At 39.5% G+C, this 26,992-nt stretch overlaps 2 protein-coding genes across 2 annotated transcripts; one reads left to right on the top strand and one right to left on the bottom strand.

Annotated features, from left to right (window-relative positions):
- The first annotated feature begins 344 nt into the window (after positions 1-344).
- On the top strand, positions 345-11,932 carry LOC146386084 (protein FAM83F-like). Its single transcript, XM_084932108.1, has 5 exons — positions 345-978; positions 6,982-7,149; positions 8,168-8,289; positions 9,340-10,064; positions 10,216-11,932. The coding sequence occupies exons 1-5, from the start codon at positions 502-504 to the stop codon at positions 10,254-10,256; spliced, it is 1,533 nt and encodes a 510-aa protein (XP_084788234.1). The 5' UTR covers positions 345-501; the 3' UTR covers positions 10,257-11,932.
- Positions 11,933-14,165: 2,233 nt separating this feature from the next.
- Positions 14,166-26,220, bottom strand: LOC146386083 (cytohesin-4-like). The gene is made up of 13 exons (XM_084932107.1): positions 26,088-26,220; positions 23,574-23,656; positions 23,019-23,083; positions 21,538-21,604; positions 20,632-20,750; positions 20,361-20,441; positions 18,728-18,840; positions 18,303-18,451; positions 17,668-17,779; positions 17,361-17,437; positions 16,775-16,846; positions 16,514-16,668; positions 14,166-15,211 (listed from the first exon to the last, which is right to left on the bottom strand). Exons 1-13 carry the CDS (start codon positions 26,104-26,106, stop codon positions 15,106-15,108), a joined length of 1,218 nt encoding a protein of 405 aa, XP_084788233.1. The 5' UTR covers positions 26,107-26,220; the 3' UTR covers positions 14,166-15,105.
- Between the last annotated feature and the right edge of the window lie 772 nt (positions 26,221-26,992).

Raw genomic sequence — 26,992 nt, 5'->3', positions numbered from 1 at the left:
TATTACCTGGGCTGACCTTATCAAGGCTGTTAAGAAAGAAAAGAAAACTCCCAATAGCTTCAGAGTACGTGTTTCTATAGCTCTCGGGACAAACATGTGCTGCATTCAATGTCTGTGTGTAATTTGGTCAATCTGACTGAAAGCAGAAATCTTTTCGTCCTCACTTTTAAATTTAAAAATGTATATTATTAATCATATTCATTTCTAAGACTCTCTGGATGTGTTTTGGTATGATTTGGGCCTCCACAATGAAAATTCCAAAACGAAAGTTACACAAAGGTTTTCACAGACGTTAACGCCCATTGCAGTGCGTCGTCTTCATCATTCCAATGGCAAGTGAAGAGTCCAAAGTCTCGGCTCAATCTCGGTGAGAATTCCGGTCAGGTGAGAAAAGTTTCCCAGTTTTATTGTAGTCTACCTGTATGTAGGTGTCACTCAGCAAACCCTGCTCGGGGCTAAGAAAGTTTCTGACCTTTATTGGTGCTAACCGCTAAAGCCACCATGGCCGAATCCCAGCTCACGGTTATGGAGGACGGGCGCATAGGAGTCAAAGTCCCGGAGACCAAGCCGGAGTTTTACTATAGTGAAGAGCAGCGAACCGCTGTAGAACTGCTGCTGAAGGAGGGCGATGGCGCCTTCAAAACAAGACTTAAAGAGGACAATACGAAGGACTTTCTGTCTGCCAGGGAAGTCAAGCTGTTAACGAACACTTTCAGACCGTACGACTCAGGGGATGACAGCAAGGCATCCACCTCCGGGTCGGAGCAGGGCGCCACCGGCACCGATGCGGATTCAGGGGTCCACTCCACCTACTGGCCCCAGATGTCGGACAAAGAGGTGCCGCCGCTGGATATCGGGTGGCCCAGCGGGGCTTATTTCAAAGGGGTGACCCGGGTTTCCGTGCACACACACCCGCCCAAAGACAACGGACCGCACATTAAGGAGGTGGTGCGACGGCTCATCCAAGAGGCTAGCAAGGTGAGGAGTGTGGGTCCGATTCAACCTGTTTAAAAGTATATGGCTAATAACGGGTATCCTTATAAATTCATAACGATCATAGTCTATGATAGTACTTTAAATACAACCAGTAACATGGGCAATACTAAAAATGTGGAGTACATTTACGACAATTAATCACATTTCTGCTAATAGGTAGTTAGTCGGTAAAGAGTAATTGCCTGTTAGAAGACTATGCTGCAAGTTTTGGTATCGATCAGATGCCAGAATTTGGTAAACCACAGGGCTGATACCGGTACTCTGAACATTGAACATGTAGCGAAGAGCAATGTATCATTATGAGAGATGTCATTATAGTAATGACCAGTTTTTTTGTTTTGTTTTAGATCTGGATGTAAATGCATCTCCAAAGGACTTTGGGCTACTTTTTTGTGCTTTATGCTATAAATAAAATAGGTGTTCCGGTCAACACAAAAGATTCACACATTTTACATGTGTGTTGTTTTTTTTTTACATTTCCCCAAAATTATGAATTAAACACAATTCAGTTGGCTACATACTGAACTTAGAGGATAGAAACATGGTATTGATCTAGAGCTAATAACAAGGTAGGTATCACTACGGTCGATATGTGGACAGGTGCGCTGATGGCGGTGATGGAATACAGCCTAAAGTGGAGGAGCAACAGTGGGTGTTTTGTAAGTCAAGAGTGAGTGTGAGAGTGTGAAATGGGGGTGGAAGACACAATTTTAAGCTTTGCTTGTTTGTTTCAGCCTCGACAAGAAGGTACGATCCGTTTACCACCCTTTGGAATTCAGTTTCCTCCAGTTACGCTCACAGCGATGCTTGGCTATTTACTACTGTCATAAAAATGAGCTTCACAATCTTCAAGTAGAGGGGTCAATATTAATACAATTACACATCTGAAGGAAAAAGAGGCAAGCAGGTTCAGAATGTAGAACTCAAAAGGCTAGTTTGGTTATGGCTGTAGGCATGATTTATTTTTTCTTTTAGTTAGTCTTTTCTTTTAAAAAGATAATTTGGCTTGTAAACTATGATCATACGAAAATACCCAAATGAGACTGAGAATAGGTGGAGGGCAGGAATAGTGCAGGTGATTGTTTGCTGGGATTGGCAGTAGCTAATGCAAAATTGACAATAATAATACATACACAAACATAGGTGGGTAGTAACTGTGTAATAAATGGATCCAGGGTGCTCCAACAACCTCCAGCACTTATGTATGTTTTTCATTAGATAGACTGCAGGAATTTGTTCTAGTTAAACAGGCTCTGTGTGGGAAACTTTAAAGCTTTTATTTAAAATGAGGGCTCAGAATCATGAAACTCAAGCCCGGAAAAGAAATGTGAAACCACTGTCCACGCTCTTTTTTTTGTAGTTTGATAAAACTACAAGGCTGCTGCTCTTTGCAGTGTCCCGTAGAGCTAGCTCCACAGGGGTCAGGGAGGGGGGAGCACCAGTTTGAGTGATTAATAGCTCCTCACATAGCAACTAAAGGCTTGAAGTGGGTCTTTAAATGTGAGTTGGTGATAGTCATGTTTACTCATAGGGTGCAGGATCTACGCTGAGTCATCTGTTCCGTGCTCAGTCTACAATGCAGTGACAGGCTTTGCTGTGCACTCGCTTCCTTAGTATTTCTCTTTAAAAGTGGGTCAGGGAGGGCTGCAGGAACATGTCGCATACTCGTTCTGGGTTTTGTGAATTGTGCAACTTTTCTCAGCTTTTCTTTGAAATTCCCGGTCTTTCCTTTTCACAACACCCCTTTCCTTCTTCCTGGGTACAGATCAGGTAGTGGAGGTAGTAAAAACAGGATCTCTGGCTCTTAACAGAATGACACACTACCTTGTTTCCTGATTGCCCTGCCTACTGTTCTTTCATTTGATAAAGTAAGACATCCCTCTTTTCACAATTTGCCATACCAAGACCTTTGGGTGTTTTCCAAACTTGGCAGATCAAGAAGACAAACAGTTAAACAGTAGGTGCTTTAGGATTAGTGTACATAAAAAAGACAAGCAGCTATTCTTACAAAAATAGCACTCAAGATAACACATGTTGACCAACCAGTTCTTCAGGTACTAACTTGTTTGCATGCAAACAGTGATTTAGTTTTTGGTTTTTATTTGTTTTAGTGATTCTTTCATTTTTCTTTCTGATGGGATGGTGATGATCTAGCTTTGATTCCTAACTGTCCTCAAGTCTCAGCCTGTATCTCTGCTGTTGAGCTTTCAGGTTGGCTCAGCATTTTTCTGTAGTGAGACCATGAGTGGAAACACCAGGCTTTTTTCTGCCTAACAGAGGAACATTTGTTGCAGATTTAAAGAGACATTTTTTCCATGACTTTGCTTTTCAAGGACAACGAAACAGTCAAATAATAAACATTTCCATACTCTCCACCTCTGCCTTGCACGTAACATGTCCATTCATGTTTGAAAGGACCATGTCTTGTTTTTTGCCCTCCCTTGGGCTGTGTGGACTTTACATAAAACTTGTGTTTTAGTATGGTGCCTTTATGTATTTTTCTCATAAATCTGACTCAACAGTGATCATGTTGTACTGATTTATTCAGAGGCAGAATCAGAATTGAGTTTAATGGCCAAGTTTGTGTACACATACAAGAAATTAGGCTCCACTTTTTTTCTTGCTCTCAGTGTAAACAGAACAGGCAGGGCAGACAACAGCAACGTGACACAGGCATATTCATATGTGCTGAATAAATTATGGAATAAGGGCTATTGTATAATATACACGCAGATGTCTGGTTGCTTTGGTATACAGTGCTCTGTAGCGCCTACCAGGGGGCAGGAGTTGGAACAGGTTGTGTACAGGGTGTGATGGGTCTGCAACCGAGGATTTGCAGGATCTAGTGTAGACCTATATTGATGGTATTGTCCACTGACCTGTTTGACTGGAAAGCAAACTGCAGAAGGTCGATTCCACTAGTTGACCTTCTGCAGGTTGTGATGTCCTGCAGGTATGTTAACACCAGGATGACAGCTCTACAGCATTTAACCAAGTTATAGGGGGTTTCTTGGAGACAGCGATGACTGGAGTGCTTGAAACAGCAGGGGACTGCATATAGCTCCAGGGATCTGTTTAAGGTCAGTGTAAAGATGGGGGCTAGCTGGTCAGTGCAGACTTTGAGGCCAGAGGGAGACACACAGTTTAGGGCTGGTGCCCTTCTGGTCTCATGAGTTGGTCAGGTGTTAGAAAGGATGGGTGAGGGGCTGGCAAGGGGGAGTTGGTTGTGTGATGTGGCGGGAGAGGGTGAAGGGTGTAAAGGCAGGATTGTTACACCTGACATAAACACATGCAGGTCCCCTGTCATCTGTAGTTGGTGGTATCCTGGAGACCCACACCGACACAAGGTCATTGGCTGAAACCTGTGTTTGTTTTTTCTGTATATCATGTTCACGTCGATATAAATGTGAAATGTACATGGTGTAATTATTTAGCCTTTTTTTCAATGAACTGTTAGTAGTTGGGGTTTTTTTCTATTGTGGCACTCTGTCTTCCTTCTTTGTGTTTGAGTGTGTGCATTTTTTCCTCCATTGAATTAAAATATGTTTAATGGGACAGTACCATTATAAAATAATAATGTATTCACTTTTCAGATGTTACTGATACTTACTCAATGTCATTTTTTTTATTTTGCTCACTTCATCCAAATAGTGCACAGATGACAAAATCAGCTTCACAAATGTTCTTTACCAAAACAAGTTTTATCTGATAAGGCGAAAATCATTTTCTGTTTTAATTATGGCCTAACAAGAAAATATTTTTTGAAAGGAAATTGTCCTTTTTATAACTGAGATCAAAGGTAAAACTTTATTGCAATCCTAAAATGAGTTTTAAAGTGTTTCTACACACTTTTGCAAACCATGATATGTACAACAATCACAATGTGTAATACGTCAAGGACTTTTATTGTGAAAAGAACTACCACAAACAAGAGGAAACCAGCAAATCTAAGGACCCCAAAGCGCTTTACACTATATTCAGTCATTCACCCATTCACACACACATTCACACACTGGTGGTGGCAAGCTACATTGTAGCCACAGCTGCCCTATTAGGGAAACTACCATCGAGAACATCTCTAAAAAAACTATTTTTGCTAGAAAATTATGAGTGTTCTGTAATGTGTCCCTTTTTTCCGTTTGTTCTGTCTCTGTGTGACAGCAACACTGTTCAAGTCTGCTTGCTGCTAACCAGTTACCCACAGCCCTCCACCATCTTCAACTGGAGTTTTTGTTAATCCACAATATGAGAAACTCAGCTTAGAGACGGCTGGTCCTTGTATTCTTTGTTGTTAAAGAGTATATATAGAGAGAGCATGATTTATTAATGTACTTAAGAAGGTTTACACGCTCCTCCTTTCACAAGCACAGAAAAGTCAGGGTTGGATAAACACTGAGCACTCTGAAGCCTGAGCTCACAGTGATTATACTTGCACATACATGGACTTCAGTTTTTTGGCTATGTTTTACATAAAAAGACACCCTTTAATGATTGATATGCAGATGTTAGGTGGCCTTTTGGTAACACCTTTTGCATCATAGGATGCATCATAGGAATTTAGCCTAAGGAAGACATTTCCAAATTGTGTTGAGCACAAAGCAATTAATTGTTTTAAGTGGCTTTTTCACTTTGATTCCTAGATCAGCCTTAAGAATAGGAATATATCTGTAAGCACAATGTCAGATTAAGTCACTGTGTCAACAGTTCATGCTGTGACCTGTCAGAGAAGAAAATGCCCTCTGCACAGTATACTAACTAGTTACAGCTTGTCGCCTAAACTATGTGGGCTGTATGTAAATATTAAGCTGCCAAGAATTTCACTATCACACCCGCAACAACAACAACAATAAATACACGGTTAGTCCTGTCTTCATAGTCCTTTGCAGGCAACGTAAACCAAAAGATTTATATATCATGTCAAATGAATCAGTTGAAACAATTGCAAGGCAGTAGTAACCCCAATGCTCTCAATGTAAAATGTTAATGGACACAATAATGAACATGGCACATAACAACAACATGTGACCATTGAATGTTGCTTGAAAACCATTAGAGAAACATAGAAACATTGTGCTATTAATAAATCCACTGGTCAGCTTGTTTTGTCTCTAAAACTATTTCCAGTTAAAGCGCACTCTGTCGCTGTGGGCAAACATGACAGGACGTGTTGAAGAAAAAAACTTTTGTGATTCTGTACTAGTCACAAGGTGGTTTAGAGGATAGGTCTTCTGCCAGGATGTACCTCCTCGACTAATTCCAGCGTACTCACAGAACAGAAAGAGCTTTATGGGACAGTGACAGACCTAAATTCCCCAGATGATCTTATTTTGTTGTTACAAGATTTTATCTGTGTGATCTGTCAGTCTGAGTGGAACACAGCAGAAGGATAACACAGTGGCTTCCCCCACTCTTATTGGACTAGCAGCTAAGACTCTTTCATAAGGCCCAGCAGTGCCTTCAAGGTTGATGTATTAACAGGTGGCAAAGTGCTTCAGCTAGACAGATTAGCTTCACCTCATGGTTCCTTTGTTAGGTTTGTTGGAGTCATTCTGCCCTCAAGAAATGTACTGTACTTTTTGTCCCATTCTCCTATGGAGAGGTAACATGGAGGAGTAGCTGACAGTGAACTTAAGCTGAGATTCAGGTTTCTCAAATGTTGCAACACTTTTTTTCTCTTTGTGTTGCTGACTTGTTGGTGCACCTTTGTTTCTGCCAAGGGGTTATTTATTTAAAGTGCTGTAAGGGGTTAAAAGAACATGTGGCAGTCTATAACACAAAGAGACAGACAAATGTTCATGCTCACATTCACCCCTATAGCCAATTTAGAATCATCAGTTATCCTCACATACTTTGGAGAGTACTCCACACAGTCACGGGGAACACCACCAATCTCCGCAGTGAAATGCCCCAGCCGGCCGGCCTTGGAATTGAACTCAGGCCCTTCGGGTGCTGGATATAAAATACTAATGCTTATTTCTCCTGCAGGTGATCGCCATAGTAATGGACATCCTCACAGACATCCACATCCTACAGGACCTGATGGATGCAGCGTCACGTCGCATGGTGCCTGTTTACATTTTGTTGGATGAGCAAGGTGTGCCGCACTTCTTGGACATGTGCTCCAGGCTGCAGATTGGCTCACAACACCTTCGGGTAAGACTATACTTTTAGACAGTATATCAGCCGTGCAGAGAAAAATAATAACCTCATAATCTGAGCTTATTTTAAAGAGTTGCGTCTTCTAGTGTAGGTTCAGTTATTCAGAGGGTCATGGATTGTTTTATTGGTTTGTTTGTAACAGCACTATTGTTGCTGTTTTGCTTGTTTTTTTCTGGATAAATTAACTCAATAATTTGGTTCGACTCAATAATTCATGTCACAACCAATAGCAGTCTTGTAATCCCACTTTACTTTGATATAAATGATGGCGACATCACAGAAAAATCAGATTTCATCACTGATGCAGAATTTCAAAGTGCATCAGTGCCATCATTAAATAGTTAACTTTGTGAACGCAGGTACAAAATAACACACATCCTAGTAATGAAATGACCAAATCTGACATGCTATTTTCACCACTGCATTAAAGCAGTTATACATAGAAGTGTCCCATTAGTTAAATTATTAATTGTTTCCACTTATGTCTTGAACTCACACAAAATCAGTAACAGAATTGGAAAGGACACCTATTATAGAGCAATCAAGTGTATGCATGTTGTATCCTTCGAGTTATCTCGAGAATGCACTTCAGTCAAGACGTAACTGGTTTCATGTGCTGATCAATAATTACTGTGTGATTATAAATTTAAAAAGCTAACAAAAGGCTAAATCGTCACTTCCCAGTGGTTTTAAAATTAACTTTCAGCTGATGTGGCTCCATTGTCCTCTTCAGCTGATTGTATATCTGGATGTGGCCCAAGACCATCAAACTTGATTGGTCAATAGTAGTAAAACGACTTGCTTAAAGATTGGACGATTGAATCAGTTGCTAGGATTGCTGAGCCACATATTTCGTAGGCAGCCAGTAGGAGGTTTGGGTGGACTGATTTTTAAGAGTATGGCTGTAAAAATCAAACTATGTGCTGCTTCCATCAAAAAGATTGTTAAACTGCCTGCGTCTTGACATTGTTGGTTATGTTCTCATCCTCATCCTGACCCTGTGTCGTTGCAGAACATCAGAGCCAGAACGCTTCAGGGAACTGGTTTCAATTTGTCGTTTGGCAGGCTGCCTGGTTCACTCTGTAATAAATACATGCTGGTAGATGGGGACAAAGTTGTTTTCGGTTCCTACAGGTGAGGAGGAAATATTGTGCAAAATGTTCCATTAAACTTAATAATCTGAGTTTAAGTAATTTTATCTGCCGCTGTGTATAAGATTAGAGACTGATAACTTGGGTTCCTTTTGTCAAATGATGTGAGTGAAAGACTCAGACTGTCTCTGAATACTTTCGTCATTCTTGGATATAATTCTTCACTTTCTCTTTTAAGAGAGCAATAATCACTCTGATGCCATTTGTGTTAATTCTATTTTAAGACTTACTGTAAAGACATGCTTGTGTCTCTTAATTGGCAGTTGTAGCAGCATTCTTGTAACCATGGACGCTTAACATTTTAGTGGCTTCATTGTGCCATGACGTGCACTGAGTCATGTCGTACTGCATTAAAGTCTAACAAAGCACCAAGTGTAGCGCGATCTGGTCAGAAGAGACATGCAGCTAGATAAGTGGATAAGCACCTGCTTATCCACTTATCTGAATACGGTTGATTTACTTTTGATTGTGTATATATATATATATACACACACACACACACACGCACACACCGATCCATCTATCTATCTATACATCCACACATTCAGCCAGTCAACCTAACTTGTCTGTCTTTGAGCTGTGATTCATGCCTGTGTAGATCATTTGCTGTGCTATCGTTCAGGCTGGTCTTTTCTAGCCTGAGTACAAAATGTAGCTTTCGTTTTATCACAGGCTCCATCAATAGCTCTGCTAAATTCTGTGTTGGATTGAGACATTAATTATTCTGTTTGTGTTTGGACTTTTGTAGATGATCTCTATAGGCAGCTTGTTATGCTAGCATGGGTGACCTCATTTTAGGGGAGTACATTTAGCGGTTGTTTAAATATTTTAGCCTGGACTAAAAAGGTCATCAACTAACTTTGTTCTGGTAGCATGCTAATGATACTGCTAATGCTTTTAATCAGAAAAATGATGATCAAAGCCATAGGAATGTGGTTGTAGTCTGTTTGATACCTGCTTACTGTGCTAGAGACACAAAGATTTTCCATACAGAATATGCTCGTTCCTAACTTTTAATGCTGTGTCCTCCCAGCTTCTCCTGGTGCACGTCTCGCATGGACCGAAACATGATCACTGTGATGACGGGACAGCCAGTCGACTTCTTTGACCGGGACTTCCGTGAGCTGTATGCCATCTCTGAGAAAATGAACCTCTACAAAGAGTTTCACGTCAGCCCTCCTGCTGCCCAGGTGGCCTCCACAGTTCGCTCTAAACCGAGTACCAAACGCCCACCATTAGCAGCAACCACATCCCGCTTCCAGGTTAGCTTAGGGGATTCACGGAATAATGAAATCCAGGTCCCAGCACACAAATATTACAACCCTAAATACGCACTAGCGTTTGGGGATACTCCCCGTCCAACAGGATCTCTGCGCGAACCCAAGAGGGGTTCAGGTCTGGCTGAGGTTCCCGAGGAGGCAGATTCGGGGAGCCCACGGTTGGCCAGCAGCGAGAAGATGGATCGATTGAGTCCGCTGCCGGCAGAATCCCCAGGCGAAAGCTTCAAGAGGACAAATGGAGTCAAGTCAGACATAAAAAGCCATCCCACACTAAGGCAGAGACTTTTTAAGAGGAAATCCCAGAATAAACTTCCTGTTAACACAGAACCTGTACCCCCAGAAACTAAACAGGATGAGGAGAATGAGGATAACTGCGAAGTGGTTGTGTTATCTCCATCCAAAGTTAGTAAGAAGCCGTCTAGACTGGGACGGAAGTCAATGTCTGAGCAAACTGTCAATGCCTCACATGACAATATGAGTAAGTCACGAATATTAGCTTGTATATGAAGATTTAATCTGCAATGAACACATTTTAACCCAATGAATTATAACCTGTAATCTAACCTGAGCGATGTGAAGAGGTCTGAGGGGGTAATGTAATCATTTCTCTATTTTCTTTTTCCTGACAGGTTTAAAAAGTCAACATAAAGGAAGGTGTAAAGTGAGCTGAAGCTGCCCATCTCCACAGAAGAGTCACACACAATGACTTTAGTCACATGAACATTAACGTCACGTTTGATTGTGCTGAAGAATTTTACCCAGCGTCTCACAGAGAGACAAGATAAAATCATTTTGTTGTTTGGTGCCAAATGTACAATAAATGAGTTTTAAGTTTTATATGATATGTTAGAATGCAGATTGGGTTAATAAGAGATTTCGTTATGAGCACTTTCATCGTGTTTTGCTTTGAACACTGTTAGCTTCCAGGTTCTTCTCTTCTGGACACTGAATGTACAGTTTTAAGGTGGATCAACGTGAGAAGCCTGTCTGTCAAAGAGTGAAAGAAATCATCTAAGTTGTCAAAAGTTGTCTTTACATTCCAAATGTAACACAGCGGGAAATTTTAATCCCACCAGATGTGGGGCTATTTGTCGCTCTTAACCACACACCTCAGCCATGCACTACGAAGCGAGTTTAGCATAACCATGGCGTCTTTCCATTACATTCACTTACCCTTAAATCGGTAACCAAGATATGCTTTCACATGAACGTTTGCATGAAGGTGTTGGTGCTGACAGCATCTCACCAATCAGATGGATAAGTAATCGCAACACAGTTAAGCACATGATAGAGGCTCAAAGCAGCACAGCTGCTACAGACAAAGCAGCAGTGTGATCATGTGTTAAATGAAAAGCTGTGTACAGCAGTTCAGTATTCAATGTTCTGTATGGACGTTTGTGTGCTTGAAATAGTTCAGTGTGAGTGGAAGAGAGCTAAAGTATTAATAAAGTTTAGCCTGTTTGAATCAAGGAAGGAAAACTGGCACCAGTGCGAGTTAACATACAAGTATCACAGCTCTCATTAGGTTAGTCTAAATAAATAAATATAAAATCAGAAGTCAAACTCGGGCTTTGACTACATGCAGCGTCCACTACAAATAGGTAGCACAGTAAAATAGTTGTGAAAATGTTTGCAGCCAACAAAAAACAAACAAAAACCCCACAAGGAATAAAGTTTTGTTTAATAATCTATATTTCTTACTGCGTTTTGGGGAAACTGAAAAACTTCAGACACTCCTACAGTCCATGCACAGACACTCCACAGGATCTTCCAGGAATGGATATGGAATAAATTGGTCAGAAAGCGGTGATTTCATACCTGTAATAATCTCTAATCCAGCTGCAAGTTAGGTTAGGTTACTATGGCAGTATACCCCAATAAGAAGAGAAGCATTTTCATAGTACAGAAAACCCAGGATGGACACTGAACCTATGAAATCCTGCTTCACAATGCAGGCCACAGTTCAGATTCATAGCCACTCATGGTCAGCCCAAAGCAGGATATTATTAGACAGTGAATGAGTTTAGGCCCGGATTACAGTTTAAATATTATACTACTTACATACTTTTTGTTTCATGTTGCAACTCTATAATAAATATAGCCTTTTATTCAGTTCTTGAAGTGAGGAAAAACAGAAAAAGCATAAAAATGTTAATAAGTAAAAATCTCTGAACGACTGCCAGGCATAAATTTGAGTGCAGCTCCCTCTAGTGGTGATGCGCAGGTACTAGTCTATAATTTGTCCTTTCAAAGTCTCAACCGTGAAATAATTGCCAGAAATTGTTTTTTATTTTTTTGCAAATGCAGAAAATGAGTGTTTATTGAGCCTTCTGAAAAAAATAAAAACATTTCCATACAATATTTTTGCTACATCTGCAATTTATTTTTAATTTTGTATACATATATCCATATACAGCCATAAATTATTGCTGTTGTTGCTGTTGTTGACTTATAAATGATGCAGAAGTTTGAAAAACTCACAAAAAGTCATCTACAAAATATGATACACTTGCTACAGGGTTAGGATGAGGGGGCAAAAACTAGTGACTGTATTACATAACCCGTCCGCTGGGTGCCGCCATTGCTTCTCCCTCTGGTTCTCTTATCGATTAGCGTTTGCTAACCACTCGGAAAGAAAAAGAGGAACCACAGGCCTGATGACAAACTCGGGGCTGAGTTGAGGGTAGTGTGAGGGAGGTTAGGCTCGGGGTGGGGGTGGGAGGGTTGATGGTTGGTGTAACACTAAAAGCAGTAAAACAGGAAGTCAAGGCTGCAGCAGGAAGAGGTGTTCTCACACACTTTGTGTTGCCAGTGCACAAGGATGAAAATACATTGTTTCCTGTCACTTGCATATTCATGCTTCCTTTAAAGCCCTTCGTGTTTATTTGTTTTCAACAGACATTTAGACACTTCAGTCCATTCAGGTGTGCAGATTTAGAGTGCTGCTTTTGTGCATTTTGCCTTGAGCACGAGGCTGATGTTCATAGTTTGATGTAAACACAAACGCTTGATTTACTCAGTACAAAGATTGAAGGGATGCACGTTATCATAACCATAACAACAAGTCTAAATATGACGTTCTGTATATTCATTATGTTATCTCAATTACTGATGAAGCAGTAACCATTAATTGTTGAGTTTTCTGCAATCACTAATAATCAGAATTAAAGACAAACTAATGATCATAATCACACCAAAATTCATTCCTGTCATTACTTAGCCTGCACTGTGAACCGAAGCCTTGGCTATGAAGTCAAAATGCACCAGTTGGTTTAAGCATATGAGTACAACACAAATAATATTATGTTGTAAACATAACAAACATATCCACATTCTATAGGTATAATCTATATGTTAGCTTTTAATAGTAAGTTTTAAGTACTAATCTGAATTGTTTCCAGTTTTACTCTGGACTATGATGCTCACAGACGATGCTGTGATCTGAAAGTGAGCGTAGGGAGCAGGTGGAATGGTAAATTTTTATATAGCACCTTAATACTCAAAGCACTTTATACAACATGCCTTATTCACCCACTTTTTCTTATGCTTAAGTTCTGGCTGTCTAACATTCATGCATATTCATACTCTGATGAACACATCAGAGAGCAACTTAGGGTTCAGTATCTTCCACAAGGATGCTTTGACATGCATACTGGAGCAGCCGGGGGTACTGTTAGCAGATGACCTGCTTTACTTCCTGAGCTACAGCCACCCCAGAGTGAACCTGGTTGTATGCTGTGCAGAAAAAAGAAATGAAAGTCAGCAGACGTGAGACAGAATACATGTGTGTGAGAAGACCTGGTGTAACAGTGAAGCTGCAAGGAGAAGCTGCAATGAAGAGAACAGGTTTAAATGCATTGGGTTGACCATTTAAAGCAATGGACAGTGCCCAAGAGAGGTGAAGGCAGGGTGGAGTGGGTGGAGACAAGTGTCAGGGGTAATTTGTGAAAGAAATATAGCAGCAAGGATGAGTCGGTCACTCTGACAAAAAGACAGGAAGCCAAGCTGGAGGTGGAAGAAATGAAGCTGTAAAAGAGCTTCGCTGGGAGTGACCAGGATGGACTAGATTAGAAATGAGCACATCAGAGGGACAGCTCAGCTTGAGCAGTTTGGAGACAAAGTTAGAGGCATGGCTGAGATGGTTCCACATGTGCACAAAGGATGCAGAAGATTGAGCTGCCAGGCAGGAGGAAAAGGAGGAAGATTTATGAATGTAGTGAAACAGATTTGCTACAATGACTCCTAAAGGAAGCAGCCCAAAGGTAAAGAAAAAAGTCAAAACAATTGATAGAATAGCTGCTTGTTACAGGAGAGTCATTTACAAGTTTTATGGTTGTGAATCATCAAGCTTGTTGCTCATGGTTTTAAATCTGGGCCATGAAAAAGATGGTTTTGACAAAATTCTCACACACGGTTCCTAAACCTCTGTACGCGACAAGCCTGCCACATCAAACCACAGAGGTGGTTTTAGGTGCTTCACCCAAGGATGTAAACCAAACATATCAGCATACAAAATAAATATGAGGAAGTAAGGTGTGGCTGAATGGTTTCAGTGCGTATTCAACCGAAAACACAGCTGTCAAGATCAAAGTATGAAAACAAAATCCTCCTTTTTAATACAAACGCACCGATAAACACTTTTTTTTTGATTAAATAATCATTTCGTGAGAGCATAAAAAATACAGTACTTACAGTGATCAAACATATGCAGTATACAGACCGACTCAAAACACAATGAATGGTTAAATGATTTCAATTTACACAGTAAATTTGTTACAAAGCGGATATAATATGCATGTTCCTATTGCACTGTCCTTTCAATTTACATGACAAAAACATATTAACATGCATTTGATGTGACTGTATAAGCTCCAAACAACTGAAAAACATATTTACATACGTGAAAATGATTCTGTACAAACTACACACTTCAACAGGTCACTGAGATAACACCATACCCACCAATGGATTTGCAGTAAAACTTAAAGCTGTCCACCAGACAGAAATAAAATCACCCTATAAATGTCCGCTTCTGAGCACTATGAGAACTGAGTAAGACGCTGTGCCCTACACGCGCCTTTTAATAGCATTCAAGGAACTGCTGAGACATCACATGTTTAATTTTTCTTCCTTAGCTGAGATACTTGGTTAGGTGAAAATCAAACCAAAAGAATCATCTTCTCACTGCAGAGAGGAAAACAAGTGCAGTAAACACACACTGTCAAATGTGTTAACCTAACCCGAGATATCTCCTCGTGTGGGCCCAGAGAATTTGTTGCCAAGTGCTCCTTTGCCGCCGTGCTGATGCCATGAACAACACAAATGAGTCATTTTTTCACCCCTGACACTGTGTTTCTCAGTCTATGAAAGGAGAAGTGGAAAGGGAAGTCTCTTTTTTAGTCTAAACCACCACCGTCAGTGTGTTTCTGAAGTCTCCATTGCCCTTTTGTTGCAGGGTGGTTAAAATGATTTTCAAAAGAAATTACAATCCACAGTGCACGGTGGAGTGAGCTGAACATTCACGAGGTCGGATCCTGCTCTCCTGAGTCCTGGGGAGTTTGGTGTATCACCTTTTTCTTACGGACTGAGACCAAGTCGTAGAACGGATCCTTGGTGATACTTGCCCTATTTGAAGATAGAAAAAAGGCTGATATTAGCTTATAGGAGGTTAACAAAAGCTTATATAACAATATACAGTTAAATAACAATACATAACTATGTATTGCTCTTGGCTTATTGAAGAACATATTTTCCATAGGCATTCGGATTAATCCTGGTATAGGCAGAAGTTTATTATTTAATTGGTTTAAAGCAGTGTCCTCAGTGCTAATGCTGCTGTTCCAAAATGCACCAGGGTGCTGATTTCAAACTACAGCTACATGAGTCAGACATATAACGCTGGCACTAGTGAACAAAGACATGCATCTTCCATTAGAGAGACTCTCTCCGAAACTGCTGAAAACCAAAATTATAGCTAAAAGAAGAGTCAGCAACAAGCATGACTGCAACCAAGTACTAGTGGTTAGAGTGGGAGACTGATCCAAATACCAGCAGAACTTTATAATAATGTCTATTTAGCATTAAGCAAGTGCTTAATACATCAGTTATACATCATTATTCTTCTTTAGTATGCCATTTATGAATATAGCTTTATTATTATGAGTAATGATTATGATTATTACTGGGAATAATAGCTGTACATAGTTACATGGTGTAACAATAACACGTGGATAAATAAACAAGTCTGTATTCATAAATGACATACTAAGGAGGAGTAATGATATATAAATGACGAATTAAGCACTTGCTAATATCTTATAATATCTACACCTTACAAATGCTTAATATTGAGACACTTTAACAAAGTGCTTTGAAAACTGTCTGAAACTTTTAATGTTGACTGTCAAATCTATTTTATTTACAGCCTACATGAATACATGAAAAGCTGAAAAAGTGTGATTTCTTATCTTAATTATTATGAGAAGTAAAAATCACAGTGATGTATTGGTCGTTAAAATGTGTTCAGTATCAGAAATTGGTGATGATTCATCTCATAAGTCATACTGCACTCCTCTTGCCTACATAAGCTGCCTTTAGTGTTGCTCTTAGTATCTGCAATAGTGGCCCTCTAGATACTTGGTGTCAGATCAATAACAAAACTTTGCAGTATTGCATAGCATTAATACTAATCCTTTGTGTGCTTGTGTTGTACTTGCAGCGCTGCCTCTAAATAACCAGGAACCAAATGTGTGTTTTCTCAACAACTTTGTTAGCAAGTAATGAGATAAGACTGGCTGTTTTGTGAACATCCGGTGTGAATAGATGAACATATTAAGCTTCATTGACCTAATTGAAAGAAGTGTGTGTGTGTGTGTGTGTGTGTGTGTGTGTGTGTGTGTGTGTGTGTGTGTGTGTGTGTGGTCTGACCTGATGGCCTCAATCCAGGAATCTCTCTCTTCTGCACTGGAGGCACAGATTGTGTAGGACTGGTGTTTCCCCTCCACCACCCTGCCATCCGTCTCTGTCTTACATGCTTTGATCTTCTGCCCTCGACTGTTGGGGTTGTACAGCTCCAGACAGTACTACACGATGCAAGACCATCAACATGAAAGTCACTCTTAGAATCTATCAGTTTATCAACTTGCAGAATGTGTTTGTGTTCTGCTTGAACAGCTGACAAGATCTTACCGGTTTACGAGGGTAATGCACTTCTCTAACGCAGAGATTCTCCAGGGGGATGATGCCTCGGGGCTCTTTATCCTACAGGCAGATCCAAAAGACATTTATTGATGAGTCAGGTGGGTAAAAAAAACAAAAAAATGTAGAGATGAGAATAAAAAAAATGTTACCAATGTCAGAAAAAAAGGGAAGCAGAAAAGATAGATAGATACCTGATATAAGATTATTAAGTGACACTTTTACTGGAAATAACATCACATTTTGCTATTCAAATCCTGAGTAATACCACGTAACTCACTGAGAATTTGGTCAATCTTCAAAGGTTAAAGGCATTAATGTGTCATTTTTATCTGTAACATTAGGCAAGAAAAAAAGGACACGTAATAAAACATGGGCGTTTTCAGCACAACCGTCTCTATGGTTACGTTCCAGTTAGGTTTTCATAACTACAACTTCGATGTAAGTGATATGTAAAAAAACTGATTAAACCCTACCACCTATGATGCCATTCACCTGATTCATCAAAAGAGCTTAGCAACAGCTAGAGAAGGACAAATATACAGTGACAGCATGATGAGTTTGATAGAGGCCTTACAGTGGTGTACTCGAAGTAGTAGAGGCAGTTGTCTGTCAGAATGAACCATCGCCTCTTCCACGTCTTAACCCGACCTCCTAAAATAGAGAGACAACAAAAATGTGGGCTGTTGGTTGGGGATATTATGTCACTTACGTGCAAGCACACATGAGAATCTTCCAGTATTGGGTCATTCTCTCCGTGCTTCCTCTGTACTTTCCTGTTTGTGTAGCAAATTACTAAGATGTGATGCCACACAGCAGGGCAAAGCACGCTTAACATAAAAAAAAGTCCACTGTTTAAGCATGTTTTCTGGGTGGGATTTTACCAAGTTTGAGGAGCCATCCTTCTCTGTCGGGGTTGAAGAAGGTGTGAGTCAGATCATTCCCATCGTCCTCTGGGATTTTGAAGGGCTCGTTGCGTATGCTCTCGTACAGTTTCTGTGCGTAGAGAGAGTGAAATGAAATGAAATGCAACCATTAAATGAATTGCAGGTGAATATAAAATATGATCCTGAGCCTCCTGTAACCCGCTGACGGCCTCGACTGACCTGTGGGTGGAAGATTGGCATGAGAGAACCTGGATGTTTTGTCTGTGTGTGTTTCAGTTCCACATTAGTGGCGACTATGAAATACAGGTATTACTTTCTTGAGGAGGAAAGGAACTGTGTGGTTTTACTTTTTGTTACAAATACTGTAATAAATAATATTATTGTTAGCTTCTGTTTCATTTTGACGTTTACCAGTCAATGACTTAAAAAAAAAACTTTTAACACAATCTCTTCTTGTTCACCTTCCTCTTATTATTCACAATATGAGCTAGCCGTTTCTTTTACATCACTAGGGAGCTAAAAATGTGTGGTGAATGTATGCAGAGGCTAAAATGTTAGCTGTGTGTCCATTTAGGTAATTGCTTCTTGGCGTCTACGTGGGCGCTGTGATTGTTTTTTTCAGAGGTTCTCACCGACAGCAGATCATTGGGTAGGTCTTCTCCATTGTTGATGCCTCTGTTCATGGAGATGAAACGCTCCAGAGTGGTTTTGTCCTTCACGTTGGGGTTGTGAAGGCTCGTGTTCAACATGATGATGGCAAAAGACAGGATGTAGCACGTGTCTGGTATTAAGAGGAAGATGCACACGCACACAAAGAATAAGAGGAAGCCTGAGCCAGTGTTTCACATATGCATTTTTGGTACTAAATAGAGAAATACAGAATCAGTGACAAGGAGAAAGCACAAAAAAAAAGTAGAAAGGAAGACGTGAATATCAAAAATACAAAGATGGTGTGGTAATAAAAAAAAAAAAAACCTCCGCTCTCTAACACACAGTCTTGTTTTTGACACACAGTTCAAACAGGAAGTATGAATATAGAATGCATATTGAAGCCCACCAGTTGACTGGAAGACATCGGGGTTGCAGTCGCAGTAGCGGGTGGCGAAGGCCTCCATCATACGGTCAATCTTCTGAGCTTCACCAGGCAGACGGAAACTCCACAGAAACTGTCTGTCACATACACACCGCAAAGGCAGAACACCTCAGTATGCTAACAATACAAGTGAAGCTGTTTATCAGCAAGTAGACAGGAGACGCACTGTCTGTCTGTAGCTGCTTTTTGTGCTGAAGGACTGATTAACAGCAGATCGGTCAGTGTGACCTGTGGTGGAGTCATCTATATAGCATGTTAACATCAGCATACAAGGACAGGAAAGGTTACATTTAATGTGAGAATCAGGTTTGCCTGTTCTGCTTGTGAAATTCTGACAAATTTCATCTTCAACACTTGGGTTGGAATTGCTTGATCATCAGGGAAAGTTATTAATATACTCTAATTTTGTCAAGTTTGGTCATTATGAGTTGTGGCCATGTGGGAAGGGCTCGTTACAGGAGTTCAGAGAAGTGCTCTCCATCAAAATAGCTGTATGAAAATATAGTTTCACATTTGCATTGGTTATGTCCTCTTTTTAGGTTCATTTTACATGTCAGTTAAGTTTGTGTCATGGGTGCCTTTATACAGTCAGGCATTGAAGTAGATCAAATAACTAAAGGAATCAAGTCATTCACTGGCTTCTCCATGTGTCTGTGCCCTGCAAATAACACAGTAAGAACTCATTTCAGATGTATCGTATCTTTAGAACAATGTGATTTAGAGCGGACCTGTGTCAGAAATAGCTGCTGTAAAATGAAAGGGTGAGACTCTAAGCACCGTGGTTCTTATTTCTCCTTTACTTTTTGTTTTAAAATTATTTGTCAGTTCCTTTTCAAGGTGGATTTTACTTGATCCTAACAAGGTCAAGGAAAGGAGGGATAACCAGACAGGATAACCCCGATGACATCACTGTTACCGTGCAACATTAGGTAGATTTTTTTTTGACTTCTCAAAACGCCTGGAAGCATAATAAACAACAGTAAATAACTGTTTCCATCCTGAGTATTTATCACCATGATGACTAACCTTATACATTTTTTTTGTTTTGGATAAAGGACATTTTAATTTGCTACACAATCTTAACATTTTTGATCAATACCCTTTTCTTTGGAAATCAAAATTTTACAAATATTTTTGGAATACTTTTTTTCCTCCGTACCACCGTCGTCATTTGCAATCTAAATCTGCCTGTTTCTGTAGCAAAAGGTTTGGAGTAATTTTACTGCTCCTGATACCTCTGAGTGAACATTGGGCCTGTCCACACTGTGAACAAGTTATATATAGCTGCTTGTCTGATAACAGTTACAGTTTAGTGACTGTGGAAAGACTTTCTGATTAAATATTACTCCTTTTCTCTGTTTTTGCTCATAAATAAGTGCAAATATTACCATGTAGGTACATTTAAACTTCAATTATGCCCTTCTATGGCCTTTTGTCTTTGTTTACCAGTTAAAAGGTCAAGTCTGCAAGTCTACATTTAGTCAGGTTCCTATTGGTGTTATCCACTATACTATTACATATGTGTATGCAAACATCCTCGTAAAATGATCATGAAGACAAATTGTGTTTATAAGACAACAGATGAAGAGGGGCTGACCTGAGAGCCTGGACCAGGTTGAGGTCGGAGAACTCGTGCAGCTCCACAAAAGCCTTCAGGGTCTGAAGGTGGAGTTCTTCCCTGTGGGGCGGAGTGTGAGGGAAAAGGCATGAAACAAAAGAAAAGTTTTCACCTTTTCCATACAAGACCTATCCTAACTTATCCTGTTTTAGCCTCCTCACGCTCTGATTCTACACCTTTTCATTTCCTTCACTCCCATCCTCATTGCCTCCCTTCTACTGCCGTCTGCACACTCCCTTGCCTCACTCACCTTTCTCCAAGGAATTCTCCAATGGCTGTCTTGTTGAGTCCTTCTTCCTTGTAGAGAAACTCGGCGATGGATTGAGCACTTCCATCCAGCAGCTTAATCTCCAACAAGTAATTGATTCCCTGCAAGCAAGCAGATCATTTCACAGAAGTTCACATTTGGGCTCTATTTGTCCTCACCACTAAAACTGCACAGGTAAGGAGAATTTTTAGCTTCTGACATAGCACTTAAAATATGCACAGGAACACATGCGCTGCCTGCTGTGGCTAATGTGTGCTACTTTCACAATGATCTCATCTCATGCTGGTAAAACACAGCAAGTTCACAGCATCTGTAATCCTAATTCCTTAAATTCAGTTATCTCTTCCTCTTTCTCCTCGATACTGTGCTTGAAGAGGAAAACAATGTTTAGCATTTAGTTATTGCCTGCATGCAGCTACATGCTGCCTTAATTCTCTTCTGTGTAATCCAACGTTGATTACACATTGATTGTCATGTTTATATTACTTTAGACTGCCTATGGTTTAAAGTGGAACACTGTTATATAAGTGTGTCAAGTTATATTAAGTTGTAGTAAAGTTAAGCTAAACAAAAAAGAAAGTAAACCATGATAAGAATTATTCATTGTATCAGTAGTTGCAAACATTTGCACGCACAGCAGTCATAGCTTTGACCTCCAAGCAAAACCACAGAAACTCTGGTGTGGGCCAGGGTGTCTGTTCTGTTCACAGACACGGCGGCCCCTTCAGTATGACACACATGAAAGTTAATACAAGCTGCTGTGCTGGATGAAGGTGCTCAGCTGCAAAAGCTCAGACAGCGAAATGCAAAAAGGCTTTTTTGTTTGTTTGTTTTTTAATTCTTCATAACAAATAGTTATTCCTTGTTGAGTATGTTGATCCAGCTTACCTTTTTAGGGTCCATGTTGAATTTCTTCTTCCCATTTGCAAATTGTTTGTTTTTCACTATTGCTTTGCTGAAAAATCAACAATAATGAGAAAAATGTCAGTCGTGGACAAAAGTCTTACACTTGTTCTTTTTCATTTTCTTTGCACACATGCTCGGTGCAAAACAACTGCACAGGATTGCATGTGTAGCCTTCTTGAAGGACATTCAAAGCTCCTCTTTGGATGTTGGCTGTCTTTTTTTTTATAGCTGTAGAGACTCATTGTTGTGCCTCCTTTCTTATTTCCTGCGTACATACTGACATTCAAACTTTAACCATGACCATGACCTGTTTTCACTGATTTTCAGTCCAGGTCTTTTCTCCTAGTTTCCCTTCCTTAAGAATGACTTCTTGACAGACACGCCTCCACAGAGACCATTTCTGAAGCAGCTTCACCAAAGAGTAGATAGTCGGTGTAGTCGATGTGTCAGTTGTTTTTTTTTTTCCCTGTTTCTTAAGGACATGACAGTACTGTCATCTGCTGTAGATTGTCTTTCAGGCCTCAACTTCCTCTTTTTCCTCTACTTTTTCAGTTTCCTCAAATTGCTTTAAGGATATGATGCATGCCATGCCGAGATCGTGACAGATGGCCGCCCCTCCCTGAGCCTGATTCTTCCAGAGAATTATTCCTGTTAAAAGGGAATTTTTCCTTCACACTGTTGCCAAGTGCTTGCTGATAGAAGGTTCCCTGATTGTTGGGGTTCTCTTTGTATCATCTTATGGTCTTTACCTTACAATATAAAACAACTTGAGGCAACAGTTGTTGTGATTTTGCACTATATAGATAGAATAGAATAGAATTGAACTGAATTGAATTGAGATATGCCATGTTGTCGATTAATGATGGGACAGGACAGAGAATAAGTGAAAAAGCAGCCAATTTCTAATGAAAAACTTTAAAAGCCTTCAGAAAGCCCGGAGAACCACTGCAAAAGTTTGGCTCTTTGGAAGAAAATATGACTAAATTACACCTGCCTCAAGCCTTTTGCACAGTACTGTAAAATTAACATCATTAGTCCATAATTATTTTTTTGGAAGTTGCACAATATGGCACATTTGATGCAATATATACATCCGAGACTCATTTGTTGCAACAGGTTTCATGCATCTCATTCTATTGACTATCAGCCCAGTGATTGTAATTAGGGGGGAAGTGTTGCATAATTTTGCCCACAACTGTGAAACAAAAAACAGTTTTCTCATCAAAAAAATAGCTAATCAATATGCTATAAGTGGAAAACTCTTTTCAAGTGTTAGTAATCATTGGAAGAAGAGAAACTTGTTTGAAAGGCACTGTGTCACTGAGTCATGTAGGACATTTACCTGTTTTTTTGTCAGTGGCATTGTGTAGGTGTTCTAAATACACGACAAAGAAACCTCTGTGCATGATGCAGGTGTAGGGTTTTTCCCATTTTGCACAAAAAAACAAAAAAAGTCTACTTACTTTTCTTCTGCAGACTCAAAACTGAGTATTTCTGCCATCACATTGTCTATCTCCATTTTTAACTTCTGGAAAAGACAGAGAGAAAGAAAGTATTTTATATTGTTTAAAAAAAAAACTTGAAAAACACGAAAACACGAAAATAAGTGCAATGATTGTATAAAAATTTTTTTTATAAGAGTGCCATATTAATGGAAGATCACCCAGGGGCCCCCAATCCTTCTCACCTTTTTTTTTTTGAAACATTATGCTTCTTTTTTCATATTTTATTTTTTTAATAATGCAAGAATTGTTGTTATGGTGATCAGGTGTTCAAGCCTTAACAAAATTAATCTGCTTTTCATTTACACATGGAGTAAAATAACATAAAGATCTGCTGAAGATGCATCTCAGGTTCATTTTAAACTGGTGCTGCTACCATGAGGTGAAAAGACAAATGACACTTTATTAATTCTGTTTGTGGTGGTGGAAGCGAGGGGCCATATAAAATCTGCCCCAGGGCTGTTATTGGCCCCTGGACTGGACCTTGGACATGCCTGGCATATGTATACAGGTTACCTGGATATCATCCAGAAGGTCTTTTTTATATGTCTTGATGGTTTTGATCTCCATCTTCTCTTCTGGTGTAAAATCTGAGGAAACTAAACAAACAGTGGAACAAAATTATGACAGATTCTGAGGAATTCTAATTCCAACAACAAGTTCTTCAAATACAACAATATCTACTGTAAAACAAATGCGCAGAACGGAGCTGTTCTTGAATAATTTGAATGATAATTTGCATATTGAAAATGTGGAGTATATTTAAAAACAACCACAACACAGGGAAGATGGCTTCTCTGGAAGATATGTGAGACAGGCGCTGTGGTTTTTTCATGAATGATTTCTGTCACCACAAAACAGTACTGTGAATATTTTTCTCAAAAACAGAGACACTCGCAAATCCACGGTGAGTTTTCTCATATTTCCATTCCATTAAACAGAAACAGAGCCATAGCATGATTTTTTTTTTTTTTTTAATGATCATTAATTCTAAGGAAGAAAATAGTATTTGGAAATTTGCTCGGTTATAGATAATATTTTACCGTATTATGATTTTAGATTCAATTATCAGTCTCATGTGGTCATTGCGTCACAGGGGTTAGTTATCTTAATGACCCAGAGTTTCCTTCATCTTCACATTGTAGTGATAGACTGTTTTCCACTGGGGAAACTTGAGGGCCCCTTTTAGAGCAGCCCCCACACTTTTGTGCTTTGTCTGCACCTGTAGGAGAATTTCCAAACCAGGCTCTGGAGGAGAAAAAGGCGCCTCCACTGGAAACAGCTGCTTCTGACTGTCTTTCAAATACCTCTGGGTATGGATCAGTACTGATCAGTTTTAAACTCAAACATGGCCATCGGTTTGCCATATAAACACACATAATAAACAGCAAAGCAACAACCACATTCATTTGCCTCACTCCTGTTCCATTTTACAAACTTGAATTTGACAGAAACATGAAGAAGCTGTGGCCAGCTTAGGCGGGGGTTATACTTTCTCACAGTCACAACTGTACGAAGGTCCTCTTGGGACTGAACAGCCCTTTTCCTACGCCCACAACTGAGCATAATTGAAACATTACTGCAAAGCCTCAGAAACAAAAAAGAGGCACCATTACTCTTACCATTTTTATAAATGTTCATGCCAACTCACAACTCTCTGCTGTAGAAACATGTCTAATGATAGCCAGTGTCACCCGCCTTCACATATTCAAGGGTCAGGGTTAATATCAAGGTATGGTCAATTTTTAGTAAGGCGCAATTTATTTATTTTTTAATTCTTTGTGCACTTTGAATTTTGTCTTTGTGGCTTTATTTGTAGCAGTATCAGTTTGCAAAGCAGCTCCATTGCAGCTCACCGAAGTTGCATCATCTTAAAAGAGCACTGGCCTCCTGTTTGGCTTAAAAATGAATCATTAACGAAAGCGTCATACCATTTGGTGGTTTACCCAACATCCTCTCTCAGCAAATTCCATTTAATTTTCTCTGTATTTGTGTTTTACATAGATAAAGACAAAATTAAACACCTGTTTTTTAGATTTTAGAAAATGAAGAGACGTAACTTTTAAAAAAAAAACCAACAACAACAAAGCAACATATTTTTATCATCAGCATAGATGATGAGATGTTATGATAAGCAAAGCAAAGTGTATGCACTCTGGTTCCTCAGCAGCATTCAGGCCATACTGACCTTTTTTTTTTTTTTTTACATTTATCCTTTGAGAAAATAAATCTTTTTTAGAATATTTAAAGCTAAAAGACTGCTAAGTGCCAATACTTCCTGTAGAGATATGTTGTTTGCTGTTAATGATGTGACCACAGCGCTTCCACTTCCCCACCCTTCCTTTACACATCTTGTGCAACAAAGCTGACAGGCTTAAATCATTGGAGCCTTTGTTTAGGTAATTTAGATACCGAATTACCAATCTGAAAAATAACCGCTGACTTTAAGTTACGTTTTAAAGTAGTTTAGGCATCTTTGCAACTTCCTTTTTAATGTTACAGTCGGTGACGTGCATGTGAATGTGAGTCTCTTCCCCATTTCAGCTGCTAAGACCCACAATGTATGACCACAAGGTTAAACAGTGAGAAGTGGTATGTGCTGAAGTGTACAACCATCACTAAAACGTTCCACCAGCTGTTCTCAGCAAGCATTGAAGGTTTGCACCAGGAATAGCAGTATTTATTTCTAATGATTTGTCTTCAAATAACAGCTGTTTAGTTAGAAACATGACAGTGTGAAACTTGAAGCTTCTCTATAAAACAGCTGGGTAACTTTTTAAGATCCAATTCATGTCATAAGGTCAAGCGTCTTTATAATAAGAGTATCACACATCAGGAGTATACTAAAAGACAATTATGAAGGTAAATTGCATGAAAGAGCCTTTTAATTTTAAATATCCAGTGACAGTCTCTGAAAATCACACCTACATTTAAATATCAATAATTTAAACGATCCCGTTCTCTGTAAATATTAACTAAATAAACACATATTAAAATCAGTAATAAAAAGGCAACTAAACCAAGTCTTACCCATTTGGCAATCAGTCATTTATATCCAAGGATAGAGGGGAAAAAATCAGTACAAAAACAGCTAAACAAAGTCGATGTATCAAGGTACGCAGGCTGCCTTGGCACACAGTGAATTAACAGCTGAATGAAGTGGATGCTGTCTTTCAACCCCACCTCTTCCCCATCTGTCACAATACCACTCATACATGAGACCGCAAACAGGTCACCCTTCAAAATAAAACGGTTAATAAACGAATTTGTCAGAGATTTAATTTGATCAAAGAGGGTCTTTTTTTTCATGTTTCATTTCAGGATGCAAGAAGTCAACTTTTCCATTTATGTTTTTAAACGCATATTAACAGAAACAGTGGGGGTAAAACACAGGTATAAAAAAAAAAGAAAAGAAAAGAAAAAAACTCTTTTGCACAGGTTTGTGGACCTGAGATATCTGCAAATATCTTCCACTGTTATGTAGTTGAATCTTCGAGTGTTTTCTGTACGTCAAAGCTGAAAAAACTAGCTAGGAGACGAGTTTGGAAAGCATTACTATCATGTTATCATATGATGAGGTGAGCCACGAAGCCTTGAGATATATTTACCCTTCAGCGGGAAAATGTGACCGCAATTACAGGTGACTTTATTTAACTAAAATGTGATACTTTTATTTTGAAGGCTGTGTGGCTTTCCTGCTCTGCTTAACGTGGTGTACTCTCTCTCTTGGGCTGATTTGACAGCTGAAAGCTCGCACTGTTGAAAAACCAACGAGTATTTAACGGGTTGAATTTTGCATGTTGCATCCTGCCAAGGTAACCATACACAAATTGAGGTTTTACAGCAGTTTAAACACACTTTGGAAACGGAAGTAAAATTATTCAAGGAACATTAGCAGGAGGAGAAAATAGCATGTGAATATAAAGTCCTCATAA

This window comes from Perissodus microlepis, chromosome 6 (genome assembly GCF_051167445.1).
Source record: "Perissodus microlepis isolate ML-2025 ecotype Zambia chromosome 6, ASM5116744v1, whole genome shotgun sequence".
In the NCBI taxonomy this organism is placed as follows: Eukaryota; Metazoa; Chordata; class Actinopteri; order Cichliformes; family Cichlidae; genus Perissodus; species Perissodus microlepis.
The sequence above is the reverse complement of the archived record's forward strand: the minus strand, read 5'-3'. Positions and strand labels throughout refer to the sequence as shown.